General features: G+C 39.7%; 2 protein-coding genes across 5 annotated transcripts in view; both read left to right on the top strand.

The window, feature by feature from the left end:
* PDP1 (pyruvate dehydrogenase phosphatase catalytic subunit 1) overlaps positions 1-22,283 on the top strand; it is a 669,997-nt gene that overhangs the window by 517,379 nt on the left and 130,335 nt on the right. The window lies entirely within an intron of this gene.
* Positions 1-22,283, top strand: part of TMEM67 (transmembrane protein 67) — a 61,450-nt gene that overhangs the window by 33,950 nt on the left and 5,217 nt on the right. For all 4 annotated transcript variants that reach the window (XM_084621547.1, XM_084621548.1, XM_084621550.1 and 1 more), the window contains exons 10-26: positions 17-103; positions 1,696-1,761; positions 3,640-3,799; positions 8,098-8,221; positions 10,637-10,742; positions 12,428-12,484; positions 12,582-12,680; positions 12,842-12,940; positions 13,312-13,398; positions 15,376-15,475; positions 15,570-15,709; positions 16,160-16,300; positions 16,803-16,883; positions 18,200-18,316; positions 19,759-19,875; positions 19,987-20,091; positions 21,516-21,618. In XM_084621547.1, coding sequence (XP_084477673.1) covers positions 17-103; positions 1,696-1,761; positions 3,640-3,799; positions 8,098-8,221; positions 10,637-10,742; positions 12,428-12,484; positions 12,582-12,680; positions 12,842-12,940; positions 13,312-13,398; positions 15,376-15,475; positions 15,570-15,709; positions 16,160-16,300; positions 16,803-16,883; positions 18,200-18,316; positions 19,759-19,875; positions 19,987-20,091; positions 21,516-21,618 — 1,789 coding nt within the window. The remainder of the gene's footprint in view (positions 1-16; positions 104-1,695; positions 1,762-3,639; positions 3,800-8,097; positions 8,222-10,636; positions 10,743-12,427; positions 12,485-12,581; positions 12,681-12,841; positions 12,941-13,311; positions 13,399-15,375; positions 15,476-15,569; positions 15,710-16,159; positions 16,301-16,802; positions 16,884-18,199; positions 18,317-19,758; positions 19,876-19,986; positions 20,092-21,515; positions 21,619-22,283) is intronic.

The raw sequence follows: 22,283 nt of genomic DNA, 5'->3' as shown, positions 1-22,283 counted from the left end.
TGTCTTCTATTGTCAGAATATAAAACTGCAGCTTATCGCAGCTTCATATGATGCAGAGGGAAACTTTCTTAAATGGCAAAATTTGGAAGGAGGTGTCTTGCAGGTAAGTGTGATTTTAATTACATTGTTGCTGCACTATCAAAATATTGATTGCCTTTTAGAGAAGAGACCAAGATGGAGAGGAGCACAAATACAGCACCTGAGTGTTCAGATAACTACAGTTACTTTAGTGCAACCTTATTCTGATAACGGAATTGCCTATTTAATAAAAATAGCTTTTTAGAGGTGGTTTCTTGTTCAAGGTAGCCTCTTCATATTCCCATTCCCACCAGGGTAACTCCTGAGCGCCTAGAAACCTTCTAGAGGGCATAGGCTATTGGCCTCCTGTGGCATCAGTCACTCAGAGCCAAGGTCCCAGCCACCTCCGTTCTTTCCCTTCCACAAGCAGCTGTGTGTGCATGGCCCATGATTCCTCCTCTTCCATTTGTGGTTTGTGTGTAGAGTAAATGGTTGGGCGCTCAGGTGCATACTCTTCTAGAGAACGTTCAGTGAGTCTGGCTCTGTTGGATCCTCAAATTGGGAAGGCATTTTAGTAGGGCCTTAGGTCTGTGAGTTGTGATAGAGTGAGCTGGTAGGCTCATCAGGACAGCTGTTGGAGAATCTCAAATTGCTGTCACTATGGAAGAGTGGGTTAGTTGCAGGTTTCAATTTATCTTACCCTTCTTTACAGTGTTCCCTCAGGATAAGACTGTCCTGTTACTGCCTTCCAAATTTACTGCAAATGTGGTGTCTGAGTTTCTTCCGAATCAGATCGCTAAATTCCAAAGCTCATTATCACCCATGGGAAACTAGACTCTCTGTCCAAGGTGCTAAGGGTATGAGTTTTTATTTGGATAAGACTGCTGTTCATTTCCTAAATAGAAAATGTTTTGTAGCCTTTGGGAGCCAATTTAAGGGAACTCAGTACCTTAATGTATTAGATTATGCATGTCGGACTAAAGCAATATCAATAATATGCCAATAATGATTCCAGGGGTTCTACTCACATTTACACAGTTCTGGTCTCTCTCAATTTGGTGCTTGCTTTGGCAGGATGGTTCTGCAGTCCTCATTTAATCAGAAATCAAGTCATCTTCCTGAGAGTTGCATTGCTTGCTACATTCCCACAAGTGGGGGAAATGAAGAGGCCATCTTGAAGGAGAAATAATTGTTTCTTGCCAGGGTAATTCTGGTGCTTTGAGAGAGTCACATCTGCATATTCATACGGTCCACTTACCTTCCTCTCTTCCGTGGAGTTCTTTCCTTATAGGACTCTGGGGTTTAGCCGCAGGAACTGATGCAGTGAGGCTGCATAGTTTTTGTTATCCCAGGTCTGAACATTCAGCACCATGAGAGGATGTTCATGCAACCCTGTTGGACATTGCATTCCACAGGGTTGAGAAGTTCGGTGGTGAAGCGAAGAGCATCCCACAAGTGTGAATAAGCAGAGGCAATACTCAAAGTACCATGGTAAATAATTGGTTTTATTCTGTTTTCAGAATTTAAAATAAGTATCTCGTTTTAAACGAAATAAATCTTAATTAGAACTGCAGGTGTATAAACTATGTAGGTATTGTGTATCCTACAAGTTGCAAAAGTTGTGCCTTTGAATTAATGTACACAAAAATGTCTGAACTAATGACTCTTTTTGTGCAGCTTTGTCCTGACACACTGACTAGACTGAATGCTGCTTATACTTTTGGAACAACTTATCAACAAAGTGTAAGCGTGAAGTAAAATTTTATTTTGGAGCTTTTAGTTGAGTAATTTTTAAGTCTTGTCAGTGAAAGTGTATGTGTGAAAAGAAGTGAGTAAGTTGAGCCATGAGTTGTGGCACTAGCTTTTCTATTGTGAAACTGTTGCTTATTCTACCTTTTAGCATACTGAGTGAAATGAGTTTATTTGCTAAGTCTCGGGTACCATTCACATCACAGAACAATGCAGCATTACATACCATACAGCCAGTGAAGTCTGGTGAAATAAGCATGAGACTTGGAACAATGAGGGGTTCTTTTTTCTTTAAATCTCTGCTTTGCTATTGACTCACTATTAATAGAAAGACACAATATGCCTGAAATCCCTACACTTTCTTTGCATTTCACATAAGAACGGCCATAGTGCATCAGACCAAAGGTCCATCTAACCCAGTATCCTGTCTTCCGACAGTGGCCAATGCCAGGTGCCCCAGAGGGAATGAACAGAACAGGTAATCATCATGTGATCCATCCCCTGTCGCCCATTCCCAGCTTCTGGCAAACAGAGGCTAGGGACATCATCCCTGCCCATCCTGGCTAATAGTCATTGCTGGACCTATCCTCGATGAACTTATTTAGTTCTTTTTCACCTTTAACTTGTCTCACTTTCCCTTTTTATAAAATGGAGATAAAAATTACTTACTTCACGGTGGGGGAGTTTCTTAGGTATATTGGTTAACATTTGTAAATTTCTGTGGAACTGTGTAGCACCTAGCACAGGTTTATTTATTCATTGTTGTTTTAATTATTGTTAATTAATTTATCTGCACTTGGAAAATTTTCCTAACTGAAGTAGCAAAGAAAGTGCATTATTTATTGCCGTATAATAGCAGATCTGTTCTAGCTGCTTTTTGGGTGATGTGAAAATCTTACAGTACACCACTTTAGTTTTCACATAAATATTTGCCCAATTATTCATACAAATGTCTCTGACCTCCTTTAAATTGTCTTTACCATTTTTATACATATATAAACATAGAGTTCACTTTTATATGTATTCAGATATTGAAGATAGAAATGGAAAGCTATTGGCCATTCAGTGTGGATCATTGAATTATGCCAGCTTGGCTCACCCCTCTGTGGTGCTGTTTTTTGTTTTTGTTTTCATGTTTTGGTCCATACTTACTGAAGTTGCTTTCTTTGTCTGTGATTGGGCAATGCATATAGCCACATGAATCCCTTTGTTGGATGTAAATTTAATAAACGAAGGGTATGACTACACTACAGCTAGAACTGTGCTTCCTGGTGCAGGTAGACAGACATGCTCTAGCTTGACCAGAATTAGCACGTGTGCTTGGGATATGGGCAGATTTGTACTCCAGCAGCTAGCTTGAGCTGCCACCTGCGTCACCCCTGTTTACATTGCTACAGCGTCGACATACCCTTAGACATAGATTCAGTAGCTGAAACTGGATTATAAAGGTTGTATCCATATCTAACTAGTACCTTACATATTAAGCTGCATTCAAAACTATCCAATGATTAGAAGAGGCTCAAGTTCTGTGATAGAACAGGAAAAAAAATTGTTAAATGCCACAATATTTGTTCCATATGATTCTTTAAGTATGTTTGTTTCTTCTTCTTGATGTAAAACAAGAAGGGAGGAAACAACTAAAGGCTTACTTTCTGAGTTTGAAGTCTGTGCACGTGCAATAAAGTACAAGTGGCTTGTATAAAATCCATAATTTTTAAGTAACTTAAGTGCTGGAATGTCTTGTTGCATGCTCTTTGTAAGAGACAGATTTCTTCATTTGGTTGGGGGAGGAATTCACAATTTTAAAATAAAAAAGGTCACTTTTATCATCTAATTATTTCATTACATATTTTGATCACATTTTTTCTACAGTGTACAGTTTCTGTTTCCAAGATGTTATCGGATTTTGCTACTCCAATATTTTATGATGTGTATCTTGAATATCATGATGATGATAGTGGACAGCAATATCTGTGGGCCGTGCCAGTTTTAAACTTAAATCTTCAATACAATGAAATGTCTGTGAATCAAGGTAGGAATATCATACTGACTACACTTTCTGTGAATTGAATTAAGTCACATACCATCAGTCAAAATATAAATGAACATGAGTATACCAATACTTTTTATTGCTCCTCAAAATCACTCCTCCATTTTAAATATATCACAGTTTACCATAGTTGTAAAAATCTTCTTGAATTTCAGAGCCAAAACCTGACCCTCTTTCTGTGCAGGAGTAAGAGGCTTCGGCTGCATATGCTAGGTCTACACTGGCCTGACTGATATTATGTACAGTCATGCCAGTGCATTAAGGCTCATGGAGGATCTCTGGAATTTGGGAATTGAAGAAGGAGCTGGCAAGGCATTCAAATCTATGGGGGCTCCCTCCACTTTAACATACAGGTGGATTTTCATCTTATTTTTTGGAGGGGAGTGGAATAGATGAAGTATTGTCATTGACAGGGATCCACCATCCGTTCTCCTATAGCTCGCCTTACCTGATCACTCTTGTTACAGTGTGTATGGTAACACCCATTATTTCATGTTCTCTGTGTATATAAAGTCTCCCCTCTGTATTTTCCACTACATGCATCCGATGAAGTGAGCTGTAACTCACGAAAGCTTATGCTCAAATAAATTGGTTAGTCTCTAAGGTGCCACAAGTACTCCTTTTCTTTTTGTGGATACAGACTAACACAGCTGCTACTCTGAAACCTGTCATAGGTGGGAATGGCATAGCAGGGATATGAGCTGATCCAGACCTGAGATGGCAGTAGAGCAACAGGAACAATGGACTGATTCTGCTTCTTTGCTGATAATCTGGGAGAAACGATTACTCCCTACCTCCACCCTTGCCACTTCCTACAGAGTTCCTCAGTACACTACCTGGTTACTTGAGATACACACTGAATATAGAAAAGGAGTACTTGTGGCACCTTAGAGACTAACCAATTTATTTGAGCATGAGCTTTCGTGAGCTACAGCTCACTTCATCGGATGCATAACGTGGAAACTGCAGTAGACATTATATACGCACAGAGACCATGAAACAATACCCCCTCCCACCCCACTGTCCTGCTGGTAATAGCTTATCTAAAGTGATCATCAAGTTGGGCCATTTCCAGCACAAATCCAGGTTTTCTCACCCTCCGCCCCCTCACACACAAACTCACTCTCCTGCTGGTAATAGCCCATCCAAAGTGACCACTCTCTTCACAATGTGTATGATAATCAAGGTGGGTCATTTCCAGCACAAATCCAGGTTCTCTCACTCCCTCACTCCCCTCCAAAAACCCCACACACAAACTCACTCTCCTGCTGGTAATAGCTTCTCCAAAGTGACCACTCTCCCTACAATGTGCATGATAATCAAGGTGGGCCATTTCCAGCATAAATCCAGGTTTTCTCACCCTCCCACCCCCATACACACACCAACTCACTCTCCTGCTGGTAATAGCTCATCCAAAGTGACCACTCTCCCTACAATGTGCATGGTAATCAAGGTGGGTCATTTCCAGCACAGATCCAGGCTTTCTCACCGCTCCCCCCCCCGGGGAACACACACACACACACACATAAACTCACTCTCCTGCTGGCAATAGCTCATCCAAACTGACCACTCTCCAAGTTTAAATCCAAGTTTAACCAGAACGTCTGGGGGGCGGGGGGTAGGAAAAAGCAAGGGGAAATAGGCTACCTTGCACAATGACTTAGCCACTCCCAGTCTCTATTTAAGCCTAAATTAATAGTATCCAATTTGCAAATGAATTCCAATTCAGCAGTTTCTCGCTAGAGTCTGGATTTGAAGTTTTTTTGTTGTAAGATAGTGACCTTCATGTCGGTGATTGCGTGACCAGAGAGATTGAAGTGGTTTTCAATCTCTCTGGTCACGCAATCACCGACATGAAGGTCACTATCTTACAACAAAAAAACTTCAAATCCAGACTCCAGCGAGAAACTGCTGAATTGGAATTCATTTGCAAATTGGATACTATTAATTTAGGCTTAAATAGAGACTGGGAGTGGCTATTTCCCCTTGCTTTTTCCTACACCCCCCGCCCCCCAGATGTTATGGTTAAACTTGGATTTAAACTTGGAGAGTGGTCAGTTTGGATGAGCTATTGCCAGCAGGAGAGTGAGTTGGTGTGTGTATGGGGGTGGGAGGGTGAGAGAACCTGGATTTATGCTGGAAATGGCCCACCTTGATTATCATGCACATTGTAGGGAGAGTGGTCACTTTGGATAAGCTATTACCAGCAGGAGAGTGAGTTTGTGTCTGGGGTTTTTGGAGGGGGGTGAGGGAGTGAGAGAACCTGGATTTGTGCTGGAAATGACCCACCTTGATTATCATACACATTGTGAAGAGAGTGGTCACTTTGGATGGGCTATTACCAGCAGGAGAGTGAGTTTGTGTGTGGGGGGGCGGAGGGTGAGAAAACCTGGATTTGTGCTGGAAATGGCCCAACTTGATGATCACTTTAGATAAGCTATTACCAGCAGGACAGTGGGGTGGGAGGGGGTATTGTTTCATGGTCTCTGTGTGTATATAATGTCTACTGCAGTTTCCACGTTATGCATCCGATGAAGTGAGCTGTAGCTCACGAAAGCTCATGCTCAAATAAATTGGTTAGTCTCTAAGGTGCCACAAGTACTCCTTTTCTTTTTGCAAAGACAGACTAACACGGGTGTTACTCTGAACACTGAATATAGGATTTGGCCCCAATATAGCTGTCCAGACAAATGAGCGTGTATTTGTTTAAAAGTGTGATCCCATGTACATGAGAAACTAGATACAGGAATCTTGCATAACACATTAACATCCTATGGAAACTAATAATACCGAATACCATGTGGAAGAAAGAAGGTTTCATACATTTGTGTAGGGGAGGCAAATTTCTTTTGAACGTGTAAAATATTAACCGTAATGAGTACATGAGCTTATGTTGTTTTTAATTTAATACATAGCCTTTCACCTCAAGCTCATGAGAAGGTTGTATTACTGCAAATGTAGATATCCCACTGCCACTTTTATTCAAGCACAATAGTACCATTCATTTACCTTGTTGTTTGAATAATGAATAGTACTAATAAATTTGGATCAGATCCACTGGCTTGTTAAATCAATGTTGTTCTGCTCTGGAAGCACAAAGGAGACTTTTAAAGCCAGTTTAACCAGCTACCTGTGGATTCCCCCCACATAGTGAAGGTGTGGCTATGGAGCTGCCTGATTCCCAGCTGCCAAAACATGTAATGGCCTAGATTTCAGACATACAGAACAGCTCTGAGGTTTTCACTCTTGTGCCAAGGATCAGGGCTGGTGTCTGCTGGCCACAGGTTTAACGCCACTTTTGCTCTTGTTCTCCCCTCCTAGATACACCAGCATTGAAGCAGAGTAGAGCATAGCCAATCCAGTGAATTTAGGCCATTATATAAAGTGTATGTTTCTATTATAGACCATTACGCACAATATTATATATGTGAGTATGTATAAAAAGAAAATCCAGTTTTTGTTCATTTTTCAGAAAACAGTAATTTAATTGAAACCTACAAAAGCCAAGGAAATCCTCAGATAAGGTGTCTTTCACACTTCATAGTGCCCACTGACATTCCAAAGGTCTCCAAACATACATCACTTACACAGATCTTGTATCAAAACTAACATTGGTAGAACTATCTGCATTTAGTGTCTTAGCACTAAATTAGCATCAGTTGCTTCCTGCAGTATGTAAGTTCTCTCCTCCCGTTTTTCTCTCCCTCTGGATGGAGCCTAGCCTTAGGTATACATGTAAAGGGAGGCCTGTAGACCTATTAGCCTGGGCTGAGAGACCATCTTCAAGAGCAGTGTTTTGATGGATCTGAGAGGGAAGACGCTAAAGTGCACATTAGCTGCCTTTTCAGCAGTGCTGGCTGGCAGTCACATATGCTGTATTCTGTACTACTCTGGACACTGGGAATTGGACCAATTGCTGTAGAGAGAGGTCAGGAGGAACAAAGAGGTGAGAAAAGAAGAGCTTGTTGGGAAGGAGATGGTGGAAAGGAAAGTGTGTACTTAAGAGTTAAAGAGATGGAAAAGGAGAAAAATAATTTAAGGCATGGGAAATATAAAAAGTAGGAAGAGAAGGGTGAGAGAGAATTTCTTAATATAATCCTAAATACAGTTTCTAAAGAATTTCTTAATACAATCCTCTTCAAATAATAGCAATAAATATGTATAATCATTAATACAATGATGTAAATCACTTCAATTTTAGTCAATTTACTTCATTCCTGTTGTAGTTTTGAATTACTATTTTTAAAGCATTGTATAGTTTTACCATTTCTTTTTCATAGGCAGCAATATGAACAATTGGCTTTTGACTCGTCGGATGTTTTTGGTGGATAGTTTAAGTGGACAAGAGAATGACTTGGGAAGACAACCAAGAATAATTCGAATTGCTAGCAAAATAACCATCAGGTGAATAAATGGCAATGTACGTTTTATATACATAAAAGATGAAGCTGACCTTATGAAATGCAGTTGCACTATTACTGCCAAACCTACAGATTCCGTCCCTGGAACAGAGGCCTGTCTCAGTGTATCCTTTGCTGCTTTTCTTATTGCATAAGTAGAAGGAAGTAGGCAAAATTTCTGTAGGACATTTTGAAGGCTCTCTCCCTCATCAAAATGAGAATGTTCAAAACTAGACTTGCAGGTGCTGAAGTTACCCTGGTTCTCGTCCACCATTTAAGATTGAGGTCAGAATTCTGCAGTCGGCTAAATCCATTTTTCACCACATAAGCTGTGCATAAAGTGAACTTAAAATGGTAGGAGATGGCCAGTGAAGAATTCCTCTGTGTAGGGAAATGCAGATTTGAGGTGTCTCAGGCTGACACCTTGGCTTCTGGAAAGCTGGAATCATTAGATCTAGTCTTCTGCTGAAGTCCAAAAGATCCTGTTGGAAAATAGGAAACCTTTGACCTGCCAAACCTAGTTGGTAGAGTGGAAGAGATTCTCCGTGCAGACCGTTCAAACTGTAGTAGATTCAAGAGAGTCAGATGCTTTTATCATAGAGTGTATATTACTGTTTCACCCTTGAGCTTTCAGGGTCCACTTTGCTATCTTATCTTTCCACTCTAAGGTATCCAGATGGAACAAGCCTTTCTGAAAGGGTTATTCCATGTACTTCCTCTGGTCCAATGAACCACATCTGCCTTGGGATGTGGATCATAAGATTCTTGCAAAGCTTATGAACTCTTGTTAGTCTGTTCTTTCTACCAGGTCTCTGTGAAGACACTGTTTTTAAAGTCATAACATAGCAGTGAATCACAGCTATAATACTGAGAGCTGATCCACTATGTTTCAGAAGGAAAAGTGTTCCTATGCCCTCCCCCTGCCCAAGTTATCTCTGATTTCCATCTCAAACAGGCCTCTATATCTTATATCTTTTCTTCCAAGCCTCAGTTGTATCGAGGAAGGTCATGCTCCAGTATTTTAGATGTTCAGGGGGTCTTAAATTTGTTGTTTTATATTGAGCCAAACCTCTCCCCAGGTTCCCCAGGCATGTTGTGGTATGTGAAGGTAAGACCCAGGAGTTAGTCTATCTCAGCTCAAAGGCTGTCCAGATTGATCAGACTTTGTATAATTGCTATGAGCTGGGAGACATTCAACTACCTATGCATACCAGAAGACATAAGGACAGCCATATTGGTTCAGACCAATGGTCAGTCTAGTATCCTGTCTTCTGAGAGTGGTCATTGCCAGATGCTTCAGCAGGAATTAACAGTACAGGGCAATTTTGAGTGGTCCATATTCTGTCCAGTTCCAGCTTCCGCAGTTGGATGTTTAGGGACACCTGGAGCATGGGGTTGTGTCCCTGTTAGCCACTGATTAACCTATCCTCCATGAACTTATATAATTCTTTTCTGAACCCAGTTATACTTTTGACCTTCACAGAATCCCATGGCAACAAGTTCCATAGGTTGACTATGCATTGTGTGAAGAAGTACTTCCTTTTTTGGTTTTAAACATGCTGCTGATTAATTTAATTGGGTGACCCCTAGTTCTTGTGGTATGTGAAGGGGTAAATAACACTTCCCTATTCACTTTCTCCACACAATTCATGATTTTATAGACCTCTGTCGTATTCCCCCCCCTTAGTTGTCTCTTTTCTAAAATGAACAATCTCAGTCTTTTTAATTTCTCCTCGTATGAAAGCTGATTCCATACCCCTAACATTCAAATAGATCTAAGCAGCCTCTATTAAATATATGTGCACTGTGTCCATCAGTGAAATATGGAAATGTGCTGCTTGGAGGTTATAGATTCTTATGTAACATTATTTTGTCAACTTTTGCCTCTAGATCTCATGCCCAGTCTGAAAGAGCAGTCTTGCAGTTGCTTTTAACTACAACCTTTAGACCATCTCTTGGAGATTAACTGCTTGTTAATCTGTTAAGAGCGCAGCAAGTTTTGAAAGGAAAAGATGGTTACATAACATACTAAATGTGGTTATCTTTACCTTCCCCACTTCTTCAGAGTCCCCTGAATTAAGGGAAGAAACTGAAAGGCAATGTGGGGTTACTCCCGCTTGTGTACTCTGAGAATTCTAAAAAGCAGGGGTAAGTGGCTATCTAGAGGATTCTAAACTTGAGTGTTAAGAGCACATCCATATGAAAAATCACCTTGGAGAATCAGTTACTATGGTAAACTTTTTTTGTAGAGAGAGTGAAAGTGCACCTTTGTATTCCAGTCACTTTTTAATTGCCATAGAGTGTTATATTTCTAAATCCAATTTTATTGATCAGATTTTTTTGTTTTATATTTAGTATTTTACTTTCCAATCAATTTGTGTTTTCCAGCTACAAATACTTTTTATTTGCATTTCTGCAGTATTCGTCTTATTCCCAATACTCAGAGAGGAACTATCTATCCCCCTCTAATTACCATTTCCTACAAGGATGTTCTTGTCCAAAACCCAGATGCCCAGAGTGTGATGGTGAGTTCTTCTCTGTTGTTAATGTACAGAATCATCAGGGGTGCTCTTTGACAGTTACATTTGAGTTTGCATTTTACAAATTTAAAGATGAAATAAGCAGAATTTCTAAATCTGTTCAGTATTAAGATAGTAGAGCTCAATAAAATATAATACATTTTTAAAACAAAACAGTTGAAAATGTTTTCCTCTTCCACTTTCCTTATTTGAACCTTCTGTACATTAAAAAACAGGTCATCTAAGATTATGTATTTGCTTTATAGTGGTATAGCATGCTGAAGTACAAATTAAAAAATAGAAACGGATGTATGAAGAACTGAAAGAAAAAGCAACTCTTGTGAACTAAATGCACTGAATTATAATATTTTGATCAAGAAATAGCATATTTTCCTCTAAAATCCATGTATTAACAGGAAGCAAATATGGCCTGGGTGTTCTGGCTTAATCGAATGCAAGTACTGGTAAAAGATCAAAAACACTACAGTGCAGTGTCATTTCCTTTAGTACGATGTCACTTGCAATAGGTCACTAAGCATTAAAAAATTTAAAAAGTCAGATTTCATGTAGTAGAATAGCTGTTCTACAGTGAATAAATGTTCACAAACGGCTGATATCAAAAAATCCTTCTCTTCTTTCTTTGTATGAACCCTTCTGAGGAACTCAGGCCTCTGATACTGATAGGATTCTGTTTAGAAGCATTTGGTGGTGAAAGTGTTCGCTGCACTGAATGCTAGAGCTGTTCAAGCTGGAGTGGCATGATGGAAAAGAAGTGGGAGACAGCAAGTGTAGAAAAATAAGAGAGAAGAATACTTTTTTTTTTCCTTTGTGTCTAAAACAATGCCTCCCATCAGACAAGAAAAGCCAGGTGAAATCAGCTGAAATTAACAAGAGCAGTAGGGTGGGCCAAATCATCTGACACCAGAAAGTAGAGAAAGTTTAAAAAAAAAATGGGAGGGCCTGGTGCACCTAAAAGTTTGTTCCCTAGTCTGTCAGTTGTGATGGAGCACTCTCCCATCTCGACAAATTTGACATGAAGCCTGCTCTGTCAACAAAATCGCTTATGAAAATACATCCTGCCTGTTATGAACTCTTGTCTTCCTGTGGCTAAATATTTTTAGTCTCAGATCCAGTTAAAGTGACCATATTGGTTCTCTCAGCGGCAGGCACACATGTTTTCAGAAACCAGGGCAATAGTCACTAGCCTCAGTCTTTTATCAAATTGAATATGCTATCCATTTCCACCTACTTCTAGACTGGAGATCTTCCCAAAGTCACAAAGCTAAACTTAGGGAGATTCAGTCTGAAACCACAGGACAAAGATTTACTGTCTCCTTTACATATTCTTTTGACCTCAGTCCATTTTTTTAAGAGCAGATGTACAGTCTAAGGAGAGCTATTTTAGATCTTTTAATGTTGTTGGTTTCCTTTACATTGATGGAAAATCACATGTGACTGAGCAAACTAATTATTAAGGGTTTGCTTTTTTTCCCTTACGTCCGTGTAACTCAGTCTACTTCAGTGAAGTTATCCCTGATTCATGTTGATGAAGGAGCAATATCAAGCACTCAGTAACTTTTCTGGGGAATGTGAAGGATGTACAGCATTACAAGGATAACTGAAACACTGGTTGTAGCAGCTGAGTTAGTTTGTTATATGAATTTATTTACTTTTTGTATCCTAATGTTTAGGTTTCCTTCTCAGTTAATTATGAAATGAACCAATCAGAGGCTCAAATTCAGACAAATGTAAGTCTCTTGCCTCCCTTAATCTGTCAGCATATTTGTTAACTTATATAAAAAAGACAAAACAAATCTGCAAACAATTTGTTTTCATTCTCTTTAGATTGCATTGGGTGTGCTTGGTGGACTGGCAGTTTTATGGTCTCTTCTGAAGACTGCTGGCTGGAAGAGGCGGATAGGGAGCCCTATAATTGACTTGCAGGTATGAAAACTGGTTGTAATGGAAACCAATTTTCAACTATAGTATTAGCTACCAAGTGAACTATATAACATATTATGTATTACAGTGTGTGTGTGTGTGTTACACACACACAGTAATTTTCCTGTTTTAGAGCTCTATGTAATACACTTTTGTAATTACAGACAGTTTTGAAGTTCTTGCTGTTTTATGCTGGAGACCTTGCCAATGTTTTCTTTATCATCACAGTGGGAACAGGGCTTTACTGGCTTATTTTCTTCAAAGTAAGTAGAATTTTCAGATTTGTGATACAGATGTTATTTTCTGAGTAAATATATTGCATTCATATTTTTACACACCTTTATTTTCCTTTTTTTGCCATTTCTGGTCAGACTGTCAAGGCAAGTTATATACATAATACTCTGTGTTTTGTGCCTAATCTTTGTGTTTACCTCTTCCTCTCCCTTGAGGCTTCATAGTGCCTGCAGTGTATTTAATGAAGTTAGTCAAAATCTTTCAAAAATTCAAAATTATTACCTGAGAAATTTCAACAAAATGTATTCCAAAAACATTCACTGTTTTCAACCAACTCTGGTATTTAGTATGATATTATGCATGCAGTCTATATGATTTAATTGTAGCTCTTCACTTACAGGCACAGCAGTTTGTCTCAGTTCTTTTACCACTTCCGTCTCAAGAAGAGGATTTTGTTACATATGTAGGATGTGCTTTTGCTCTAAAGGTAGATGTTTTGCTCTAATGGCAATCATAACATTTTAATGGATGTTGTTTTTCATTATGCCTGTTTACAAATATCTTGAATATTATATTTTATTAATATATGGAAGAAAGAATTGTTTTAAGTTTTATCCTTTTGGGCAAAATCATTTTTCCTTAAAAATTGATTTTTCCTATCTTTTGAAGGAAAACAGATGAATAATCACCTATAGGAAGTCTTTCACATTCATTTAAGAGTACCAGGTGAAAGAAGTATGGGCTGGATTAATGGACTATAAAGTGGATAGAAAGCTGGCTAGATTGTCAGGCTCAACAGGTAGTGATCAATGGCTCCATGTCTAGTTGGCAGCCGGTATCAAGTGGCGTGCCCCAAGGGTCGGTCTTCGGGCTGGCTTTGTTCGATATCTTCATTAATGATCTGGAGGATGGTGTGGATTGCACCCTCAGCAAGCTTGCAGATGACACTAACCTGGGAGGAGAGGTAGATACGCTGGAGGGTAGGGATAGGATACAGAGGGACCTAGGCAAATTAGCGGATTGGGCCAAAAGAAATCTGATGAGGTTCAACAAGGACAAGTGCAGAGTCCTGCATTGAGGACGGAAGAATCCCATGCACAGCTACAGACTAGGGACCGAATGGCTAGGCAGCAGTTCTGCAGAAAAGGACCTAGGGGTTACAGTGGACGAGAAGCTGGATATGAGTCAACGGTGTGCCCTTGTTGCCAAGAAGGCCAATGGCATTTTGGGCTGTATAAGTAGGGGCATTGCCAGCAGATTGAGAGACATGGTCATTCCCCTCTATTCGACATTGGTGAGGCCTCATCTGGAGTACTGTGTCCCCACATTACAAGAAGGATGTGGAAAAATTGGAAAGAGTCCAGCGGAGGGCAACAAAAATGATTAGGGGATGGAACACATGAGTTATGAGGAGAGGCTGAGGGAACTGGGATTGTTTAGTCTGCAGAAGAGAAAAATGAGGGGGGATTTGATAGCTGCTTTCAACTACCTGAAGGGGGGTTCCAAAGAGGATGGCTCTAGACTGTTCTCAGTGGTAGCAGATGACAGAACAAGGAGTAATGGTCTCAAGTTGCAGTGGGGGAGGTTTAGGTTGGATATTAGGAAAAACTTTTTCACTAGGAGGGTGGTGAAACACTGGAATGGGTTACCTAGGGAGGTGGTGGAATCTCCTTCCTTAGAAATTTTTAAGGTCAGGATTGACAAAGCCCTGGCTGGGATGATTTAGTTGGGGATTGGTCCTGTTTTGAGCAGGGGGTTGGACTAGATGACCTCCTGAGGTCCCTTCCAACCCTGATATTCTATGATTCTATGAGGTGGAAAGGGACTTGGCTAAAATAACAGTCAAAACTGTATCAGAAACCAAAACATTGACTTCTAAAGACAAGAATAAACATCGCTATATTAAATCATGGCCAAAAAATGTTCCTAACCATCAAGTACAATTAATTAAACTCTCCCTTTGTAGAGTGGCAACTTGTTTGTAGACTTCAGAATTTAGTGGTTTCCCTGCATGGGGAAGTATTTCAATTATGCTGGATACTATTTTGTACTAAAAATAGTAATATGCCCTATTGGGCCATCACTTTCATCAACTTTTCTTCCCTAGTAAAGTGACTGGAACAAGTCAATTTTTGTCATGCATTTTACATTGCTTACATTTTCTTGATAACACTAGACATTGCACATATCACTATTGTGCCAGTTAAGTATGAGGTCCCGTAGAGGAGCTGTACTTCATTATTTACAATAACATGTAACTCTTTAAAAATTTCAAATGCTTTACAAATTAATTTATGATGGCATCAGAACTTCATAATAAAGTTACAACCTTGTGTACAGTTGGGAGTATTATTCATTGTTTTGTTACATTAAAGGAAGAGTATCTGTTTGTTATGACTTTATCTTTTCGTAAATGCTACTGCAAATTTATTTTTACTTACATTTCATTGTATGATTTTCTTAGGCTCTGCAATTTTTGCATAAGCTGTTTTCGCAACTTACTGTAGAGGTTTTCTTTATTGACTGGGAGCGACCTAAAGGCAAAGTCCTTAAAGCCGTTGAAGGTAACTTGTTTGTATAACTAGCTTCACTTAAATTCAGACCTTACTTTCTCAAAGAATAACATTTTGAAAGTTTTACTCTTTGTATTTTTTCTAGGAGAAGGTGGCATAAAAAGTGCTGCTGCACCTGTGAGCATATGGAGGACATATTTTATAGCAAATGAATGGAATGAAATTCAGACTGTGAGGAAGATAAATCCACTCTTTCAAGTGCTTGCAGTTCTTTTCTTTTTGGAGGTATTTTTTAAATTAAATTTTGATGTAACTTTAGGGCCAGTTTTTGATGTTTGCAATTCCTACAGCAATGGGAGGCAACCTTCAAAGATTTATCTGGAAAAATTGTCTTAAAGGAAGAAGCCAGTGTTTTGGTATGGGGCTTTATATGCCATTGCTATGGTCCATTATGTGAATCAAAAAAATTTACTATTAGGGCATGTCAGCACAGAGCAGCAATGCCCATTAGAGGAGTGTGATTTATAAAGCTCACCATGTGTTGTGCACTCACTGTCCCAAGTAGACTCTGCTTTCCCAGTCCCTGCTTCATATAAATTTTTATTATTTACTGAAACTCTCAAGAAGAGGAAATTAGAATGAAAATAACAGATTTTTTTCAATGATGCTATTCATTGCTGTATTATGTATAGGTGTCTGATTTAAGAATAAGCTTTTTCTTTAATCTCTCTTCAGGTTGTTGGATTTTCAAACCTGGCATTAATGGATTCTTCTACAAGTCTTACAAGAAGCAGTGAGAGTTACATAGCTCCCTGGAGTCGCATTCTGAGATTTGGTGTGTCTACTGTCCTCTGGCTAGTCATTGCCATGTTACAGGTATAGCTCTGGCATATGTAACTCTGAATCATCATTATGGCCCTAGTTGACCAAATCACTTAACTTGAAGGACATCAATAACTTCCCTATCCCTTTAAGTGTCTGTTTAAGTGTTTTGCTGAATCAGGACGTATAGCTTACTTAACATGTCATCAATTTGTCCAAGTCACAAGGGGTCCCATGGCTTCCATAAAATCTTGCCTTTCAGTCACCATCTTGAATTTCCTGTCTAAGAAGTATTCCCTTATCTGCTTTATTTTGTTTTTAAATAGTCATGGAGCGTCTTCAAATTTTAAACCAAGCTTTTAAAGTGATTGCTGAAACTCTCCTCCAAGGAGGAGAGACTCAGAAAGGGAAGCAAGGTTTTACTGAGCCCAATGTGAAGCTGACAATTCCTGCAGTTTGTCTTTTGGGACAGCTACATTTTAAGCTAGCTGTACTATAGTTGAGAAAAGAAAGTCAAAGCTGATGCACTAATAAATAAAAATCTGGTTTGTTTCAGATCATATTCTTTGCTGTATTTTATGAGAGATTTGTAGAAGATAAGATAAGACAATTTGTTGATTTGTGCTCTATGAGCAATGTAAGTAATTTTGATTTCATCACTGCAATTGCTATTTTTTTAAATGGATTAATATATTAGAAGTTATTAAGAGGTTCCATTTTTTTTTAGCTTTAAATATAATGTTGTACTAGCTAATATCCAAAGCTAATGTTCTTTACCATTGTGTGTGTCCTCAGCAGGCTTGGGGTTCTTGCTGTGGTGTACAAGAAGGCTTCAGATTGCCTGTAATATGGGTTAGGTTTGAAAGAGTAAACTGTCATAAACGTCATACAGGGTTTCAGGCATGTAACTCCAAATAGGCATATGACTATTTCTTCATGCTTTTACTTGAGAATGAAGCAATAACAAATCAGGACAGAAGTAAGGCATGCAGTCCATTTCTTGTAGGCCTTTCTATTTGTTTGTATTATAGAGCTTTTTCCTCTTAGAAGCTTCTCTGTTTTAATATGTTCATGGTTACAGTTTCTATTTGCTTTTGGTTATCCATTGATTTCCTTTACTCTAATTTAAATACCCCCTACTGATGTAATCTTTCTCTTGTAACCCTACTTACTGATTGCTGTCTGGATCCACCCCAGATTTCTTCCAGTTTAAATTCCCACCGTTGAGACTTAGTAGCTATTCTCTTATCAACCAAGGTAGAACACAACCAGAACCAGTCAGTACAGCTCATATATTTGACCAGAAAAAGTGTGGCTTTTGAATATCATTCAGCATTTTTTCTGTTTGAGCCCTCCCGGGCTAAACCTATCACTTCCACAAAGCTTCTGGATTTTGTTACCCTGTGTAGTTAAAGACCTGAACCCACGTCTGTTGTGTAAGTTAGGCTGGAGAGCTAAACTAAAGTCTACTGCATGGAGGTGACCCAGATAGCTTTAAGAAGTCATATTAGTATGACAGACAAGTGATGTTCCTTACTAAGTAGATTTCTGTTATATATAGCTTGCTAGGAGTTGAACTGAAACCATTGAACTCATTTATTCTAGTTCACTGAATGCCTTTTGAATTTTTTTTATTAGGATAAAAGCTATAGTTTATTTGTTTTTTCCAGAGTCCTTGACTTAGATTTTTCTACTCAGGAGAACAGCTAGTGACACAGGCTGTTAATAATCTGAACCCTAGGACTAGCAAGAGGGGTTTTGTGGACCTAGGTAAATTGAATTGTATGTATTGCACATAAATTGTTACTAAATATTTTTCTGACACACACATTTTGGTATTTTAGGACCTATTTTATCCAAGTAGTAGAGCTGGCTCTGCTGGTCTCCATTAGTAATTTTTTAGTTTTGATTCCATGTATTAAATAAACTATTTTTTTCCTTTTTGTTTTTTAGATTTCAGTATTTCTCTTGTCACACAGATGCTTTGGGTATTATATCCATGGTCGGTCTGTGCATGGACACGCAGATACCAATATGGAAGAAATGAATATGAACCTAAAGAGAGAAGCGGTATGCAAGGGAAATACAAATATACATCTTTTGATTCCCTTTTTGTAACTGAATGTAGAGAGTTTGGTGCATAACAGGTGCACAGTTGTATGCCAACTCTGAGTTTGTTCTCTCCTTATGTAAGAGTTGGTCCTGAAATAGCAGTCGCTTATTCGTTCTTCTACTTCGAAGACTGATTCCTTGGGTTACTGAAAATTCTGTCTTTCTAAAATATGATTTTTTTTCTCATGTAGTTAGATAGTATTGTTTTGATACTGCAGCTGCTTGTATACTCTTAGCCCTCTGTAAAGAGGTTTCTGTTAAGAGACTTTCATAAAGAGGCAAATCTGAAAAACACTTGTACAGAAAACAGTTTATTCTGACTGCATTCTTCAATTCCAAATGCAGCTCTCTGGTGGCAATACTAATTTATTGGAGAAATCGGCTTGAAGAGACGTTTTCACACTCATCATAAGTGTCTGCTTAATCCTGCAGTGAAGTTAATGTGATATTAGTGACTTGTCATTAAATTTCAGTTTTCCAGCATCACTGCAGGATGAAGTAGGGAGAAAAGGTGAGTATCATAAAGATACAAAGAACTTTGACGTTCTAGTAAATAAGATAAGGAAAAACTTAATTTTGAAATGTAGTTTTTTATCCTTAAAAAGTTCCCTTTAAATTGATTCTCCCCTCCCCACTTTTCCTTTAGTAGCTTAATTTAAAGTAATTTAGAGAGAAGCATTTTCATTCTGTGGGAACATCAGTTTTTGAAACATCAGTCTTTCCTCCTTTGCAGTTAGGTTTTTTGGGTTTGTTTTTTAAGTAGGAACAAAGAAAAAGATGGAAAGAATTCGGAACTTAAAGGAGGAGGGTGAGGGAAAGCAAAAAATAAGGGAAAAGAACTGAATAAGGAGAGAACAAACAAATTAGAAGAACTAATAAGCGATGGCTATTCCGGGACCAACTCTTACAATTTGTTCAGTTCTTCTTTCATGGAGAGAAGGAAGAATTGTATTCTCCTGCTTCCTAACAATAAATGAAGAGTGTGTGTGAAGATCAAAGATGTTCTAAAACTAACAAACTGTGTGCTGGTCTAAAGTAGAAAATATCCTCACAACAACTGGTATCGGGGTTCTTGTCCTAAAATACTTTTGCTGTCATAGACTTAGTGCCAAAGATTCAAATATTCAGATATATCTAACCTTCTGTACTTGCATGAGTCATTTTTCTGCAGAGAAGCAAAGAAAGCTGGATTTGGAATTGAAGAATGCAGACAGAATAAACTGTTTTCTGTACAAGTGTTTTTCAGATTTGCCTCTTTATGAAAGTCTCTTAATAGACACCTCTTTACAGAGGTCTAAGAGAGTCTAAAAGCAGCTGCCATATCAAAACAATAGTATCTAACTGGTTTGTACATACATATTTCCATTTCTTTTATGCTATTTTATGTTTCAATTGTGCAGGAAAATTTGTGTAGTCAAAGAGGCTTATTACCCAACACAGATGGCCAGACATTTCGGATTTCCATTTCAAACAAGATGAGACAGCAGTATGATAGGATTCATGAAACCCTAACAAGGGTATGTCTGATATTTTTAACACTGGCATTTTGCTATGTTTATATTTAAAACCTGACCGACCAAGGATGTGTGCAGTCTTTAAATTAATTTTCACATCATAATATTTTTCAGAAACATGGTCCTGCTAGACTTTTAGATTCATCTGCAACTACTTTTGAACAGAGTACTAAGGCATACCATACAATGAACAAATTTCTTGGCTCCTTTATTGACCATGTATGTATACAGACTTTATTTATAAGGCTAAATAGAATGAGAGAGTGAGAGATTGAGTGAGAGATGAGCGATTGTGATTTACCTTTTGGGATATAAAGTTAGAGACTGGTCAATGGAGGTTGTATTGTTACTACAATACTACTTCGCAGGAGACAAAAAATAAGTGTACTGCCCAGTAATGCCAACACACTTTTCACTTACATCAATTCCCTTGATAGTATGAATTCATTGTATAACAGATACTCCTGGGGGCAGAATTCTTGCCCCATGCAGATTTCTTTGCTTCGCCCCAAAAAAATGACTTTCTGGCGGGGAAGCAAAGGGAAGCTACAAGAGCAGTCACGTGCCCCTCGAAGCAAGCAACGGAGAGAGGTAAATCACTGTGGTGGGGCTGGGGAAACCCCAGCCAGTGCCAGGTCAGACCCACCCCCAATGCATCCAGAACCCCCAATATCCAGACTCCCCCGCTGAGTCCCCTGCACCCAAACACCCACCCCGCCGAGCCCGCCCCCCCCCTGTGTCCAGACCACCCCCACCCCCAGAGCCCCATACTCCTGTACCCAGCCCTCACCAGCCTCACCCCGGCCAGGGGGTCATACCCTGAGCCGGGCTCAGCTGTTAGTCCCAGCGAGGCTGGGGGTGGGGGAGAAGGACACTTCCCCTGCATGGAGCAGCCAGGCCGGGGCCGGGTCAGACCTACCCCCAGAAACCTACTCTGGCTCTGCACCTCTCCCCTGCTTCCTGGCCCCATCACTCCTCAGCTGTGTGGGGAGGAATCGCTATATGGGGTGCTGCTCCCCTGTCTGCCCAACCCTCCTGCATCCGGATCCCTCCCCCCACTGAGCTGCCCACACCCAGATTGACCCACATAGAACCCTCTCACCCACACCTGGATCCCCCCACACGAAGTCCCTGCACACTTGGATCCTGCCCTACTGAGCCTGGCTGCCCACACCTGGTGTTCTTGGCACAGTTTTGCTCACCCTGGTGAGTTGCTTCACCTGCTACTCTTGAGGCAATAAATATGGAGGTTCCAGTACAGACTGGGGCAGTCCTGGCCCATGCGCTGTGTCAGAGTCAGGTGCAGCCTCACCACTAAGTTGGAGTCCCGGGAGTGAGCTGCAGGGTGATCTCCCACCTCCGTGCAGCCAGTGGCTTGTGCTCCCCGTGGCTAAGCTGGAGCCTCCACATCTATTTATTGACAAATAAAATTTGCAGAATTTTAAAATATTGTCTGCAGAATTTTTAATTTTTTGTCTCAGAATTCCCTCAGGAGTAAACAGAATGGACAGTGGTCTTTTAATTCATACTGCTATTTTAAGTAGTTATACTCCACCTTTTGTAAAGTGCACTTCTAGCATTATTTACCCTGAGGATCCCAGAGCTAAGTATTAGAGGGGTTTTTTTGTTTTTTCCTCTTGTAGGTTCATAAGGATATGGATTATATTGTAAAGGACAAGTTGCTGCTTGAACGAATTATTGGCATGGAGTTCATGGAACCAATGGAAAAAAGTATCTTTTACAATGGTATCAGCTTGATCTCTTTGACTTAATATTTATTTCACTATACATGTGCAGGGTGATATTCAGACAAATAAAATGTAATTTCCTGGCCTTGGGGTTCACACTCTAAATTGGAGTTTCCAACAGAGAGGTGTGACAATGAGAACTGTGAGGGTATGGGAGACACCTGCTATGCATTAGCCAGGGTGACAGTACCTTGGGTCATGAGGGTTGTTCTTCAATGGCATGCCTTTGTAACGTTTCAGTCTTGGGTATCTGAAGGGTTGCTACCTGGAGCTGTGTACATGTTTACACAGTACTCTTTATGACTTGGCATCGAGGACTGATACTCACATTGTGTGGGGAGGACAGGCCAAGCAGCTGGCCATCAGTCCTTGTTTAATTAGAATGCCTCTTGGCATAGTTAGTGATGGTATTGCTTGTTAAACTGCCTGAAGTGGGGAATTCGCAGAAGCCATTTTCTGAAGGTTACTCATCAGGAACTATCATGATTTGAGACTCTTGCCTCTGCATATTCACAATATCCACTCACCTTCCCACCTTTCTCGGAGTTCTGTTTCCCTAGGTCTCCATGGTTTAGTGGAAGGAAATGAGGAGGTTGAGTCTGCACAGCTTTTTTTATAGCCTCTCCTCCAAATACTCAATTCTGGGAAACCACACTTGTGCAC

Source organism: Lepidochelys olivacea (assembly GCF_965140295.1).
Source record: "Lepidochelys olivacea isolate rLepOli2 genome assembly, chromosome: 2".
Taxonomy (NCBI): domain Eukaryota; kingdom Metazoa; phylum Chordata; order Testudines; family Cheloniidae; genus Lepidochelys; species Lepidochelys olivacea.
Note: the sequence above shows the minus strand (reverse complement) of the source record. Positions and strands in the feature narration are given on the sequence as shown.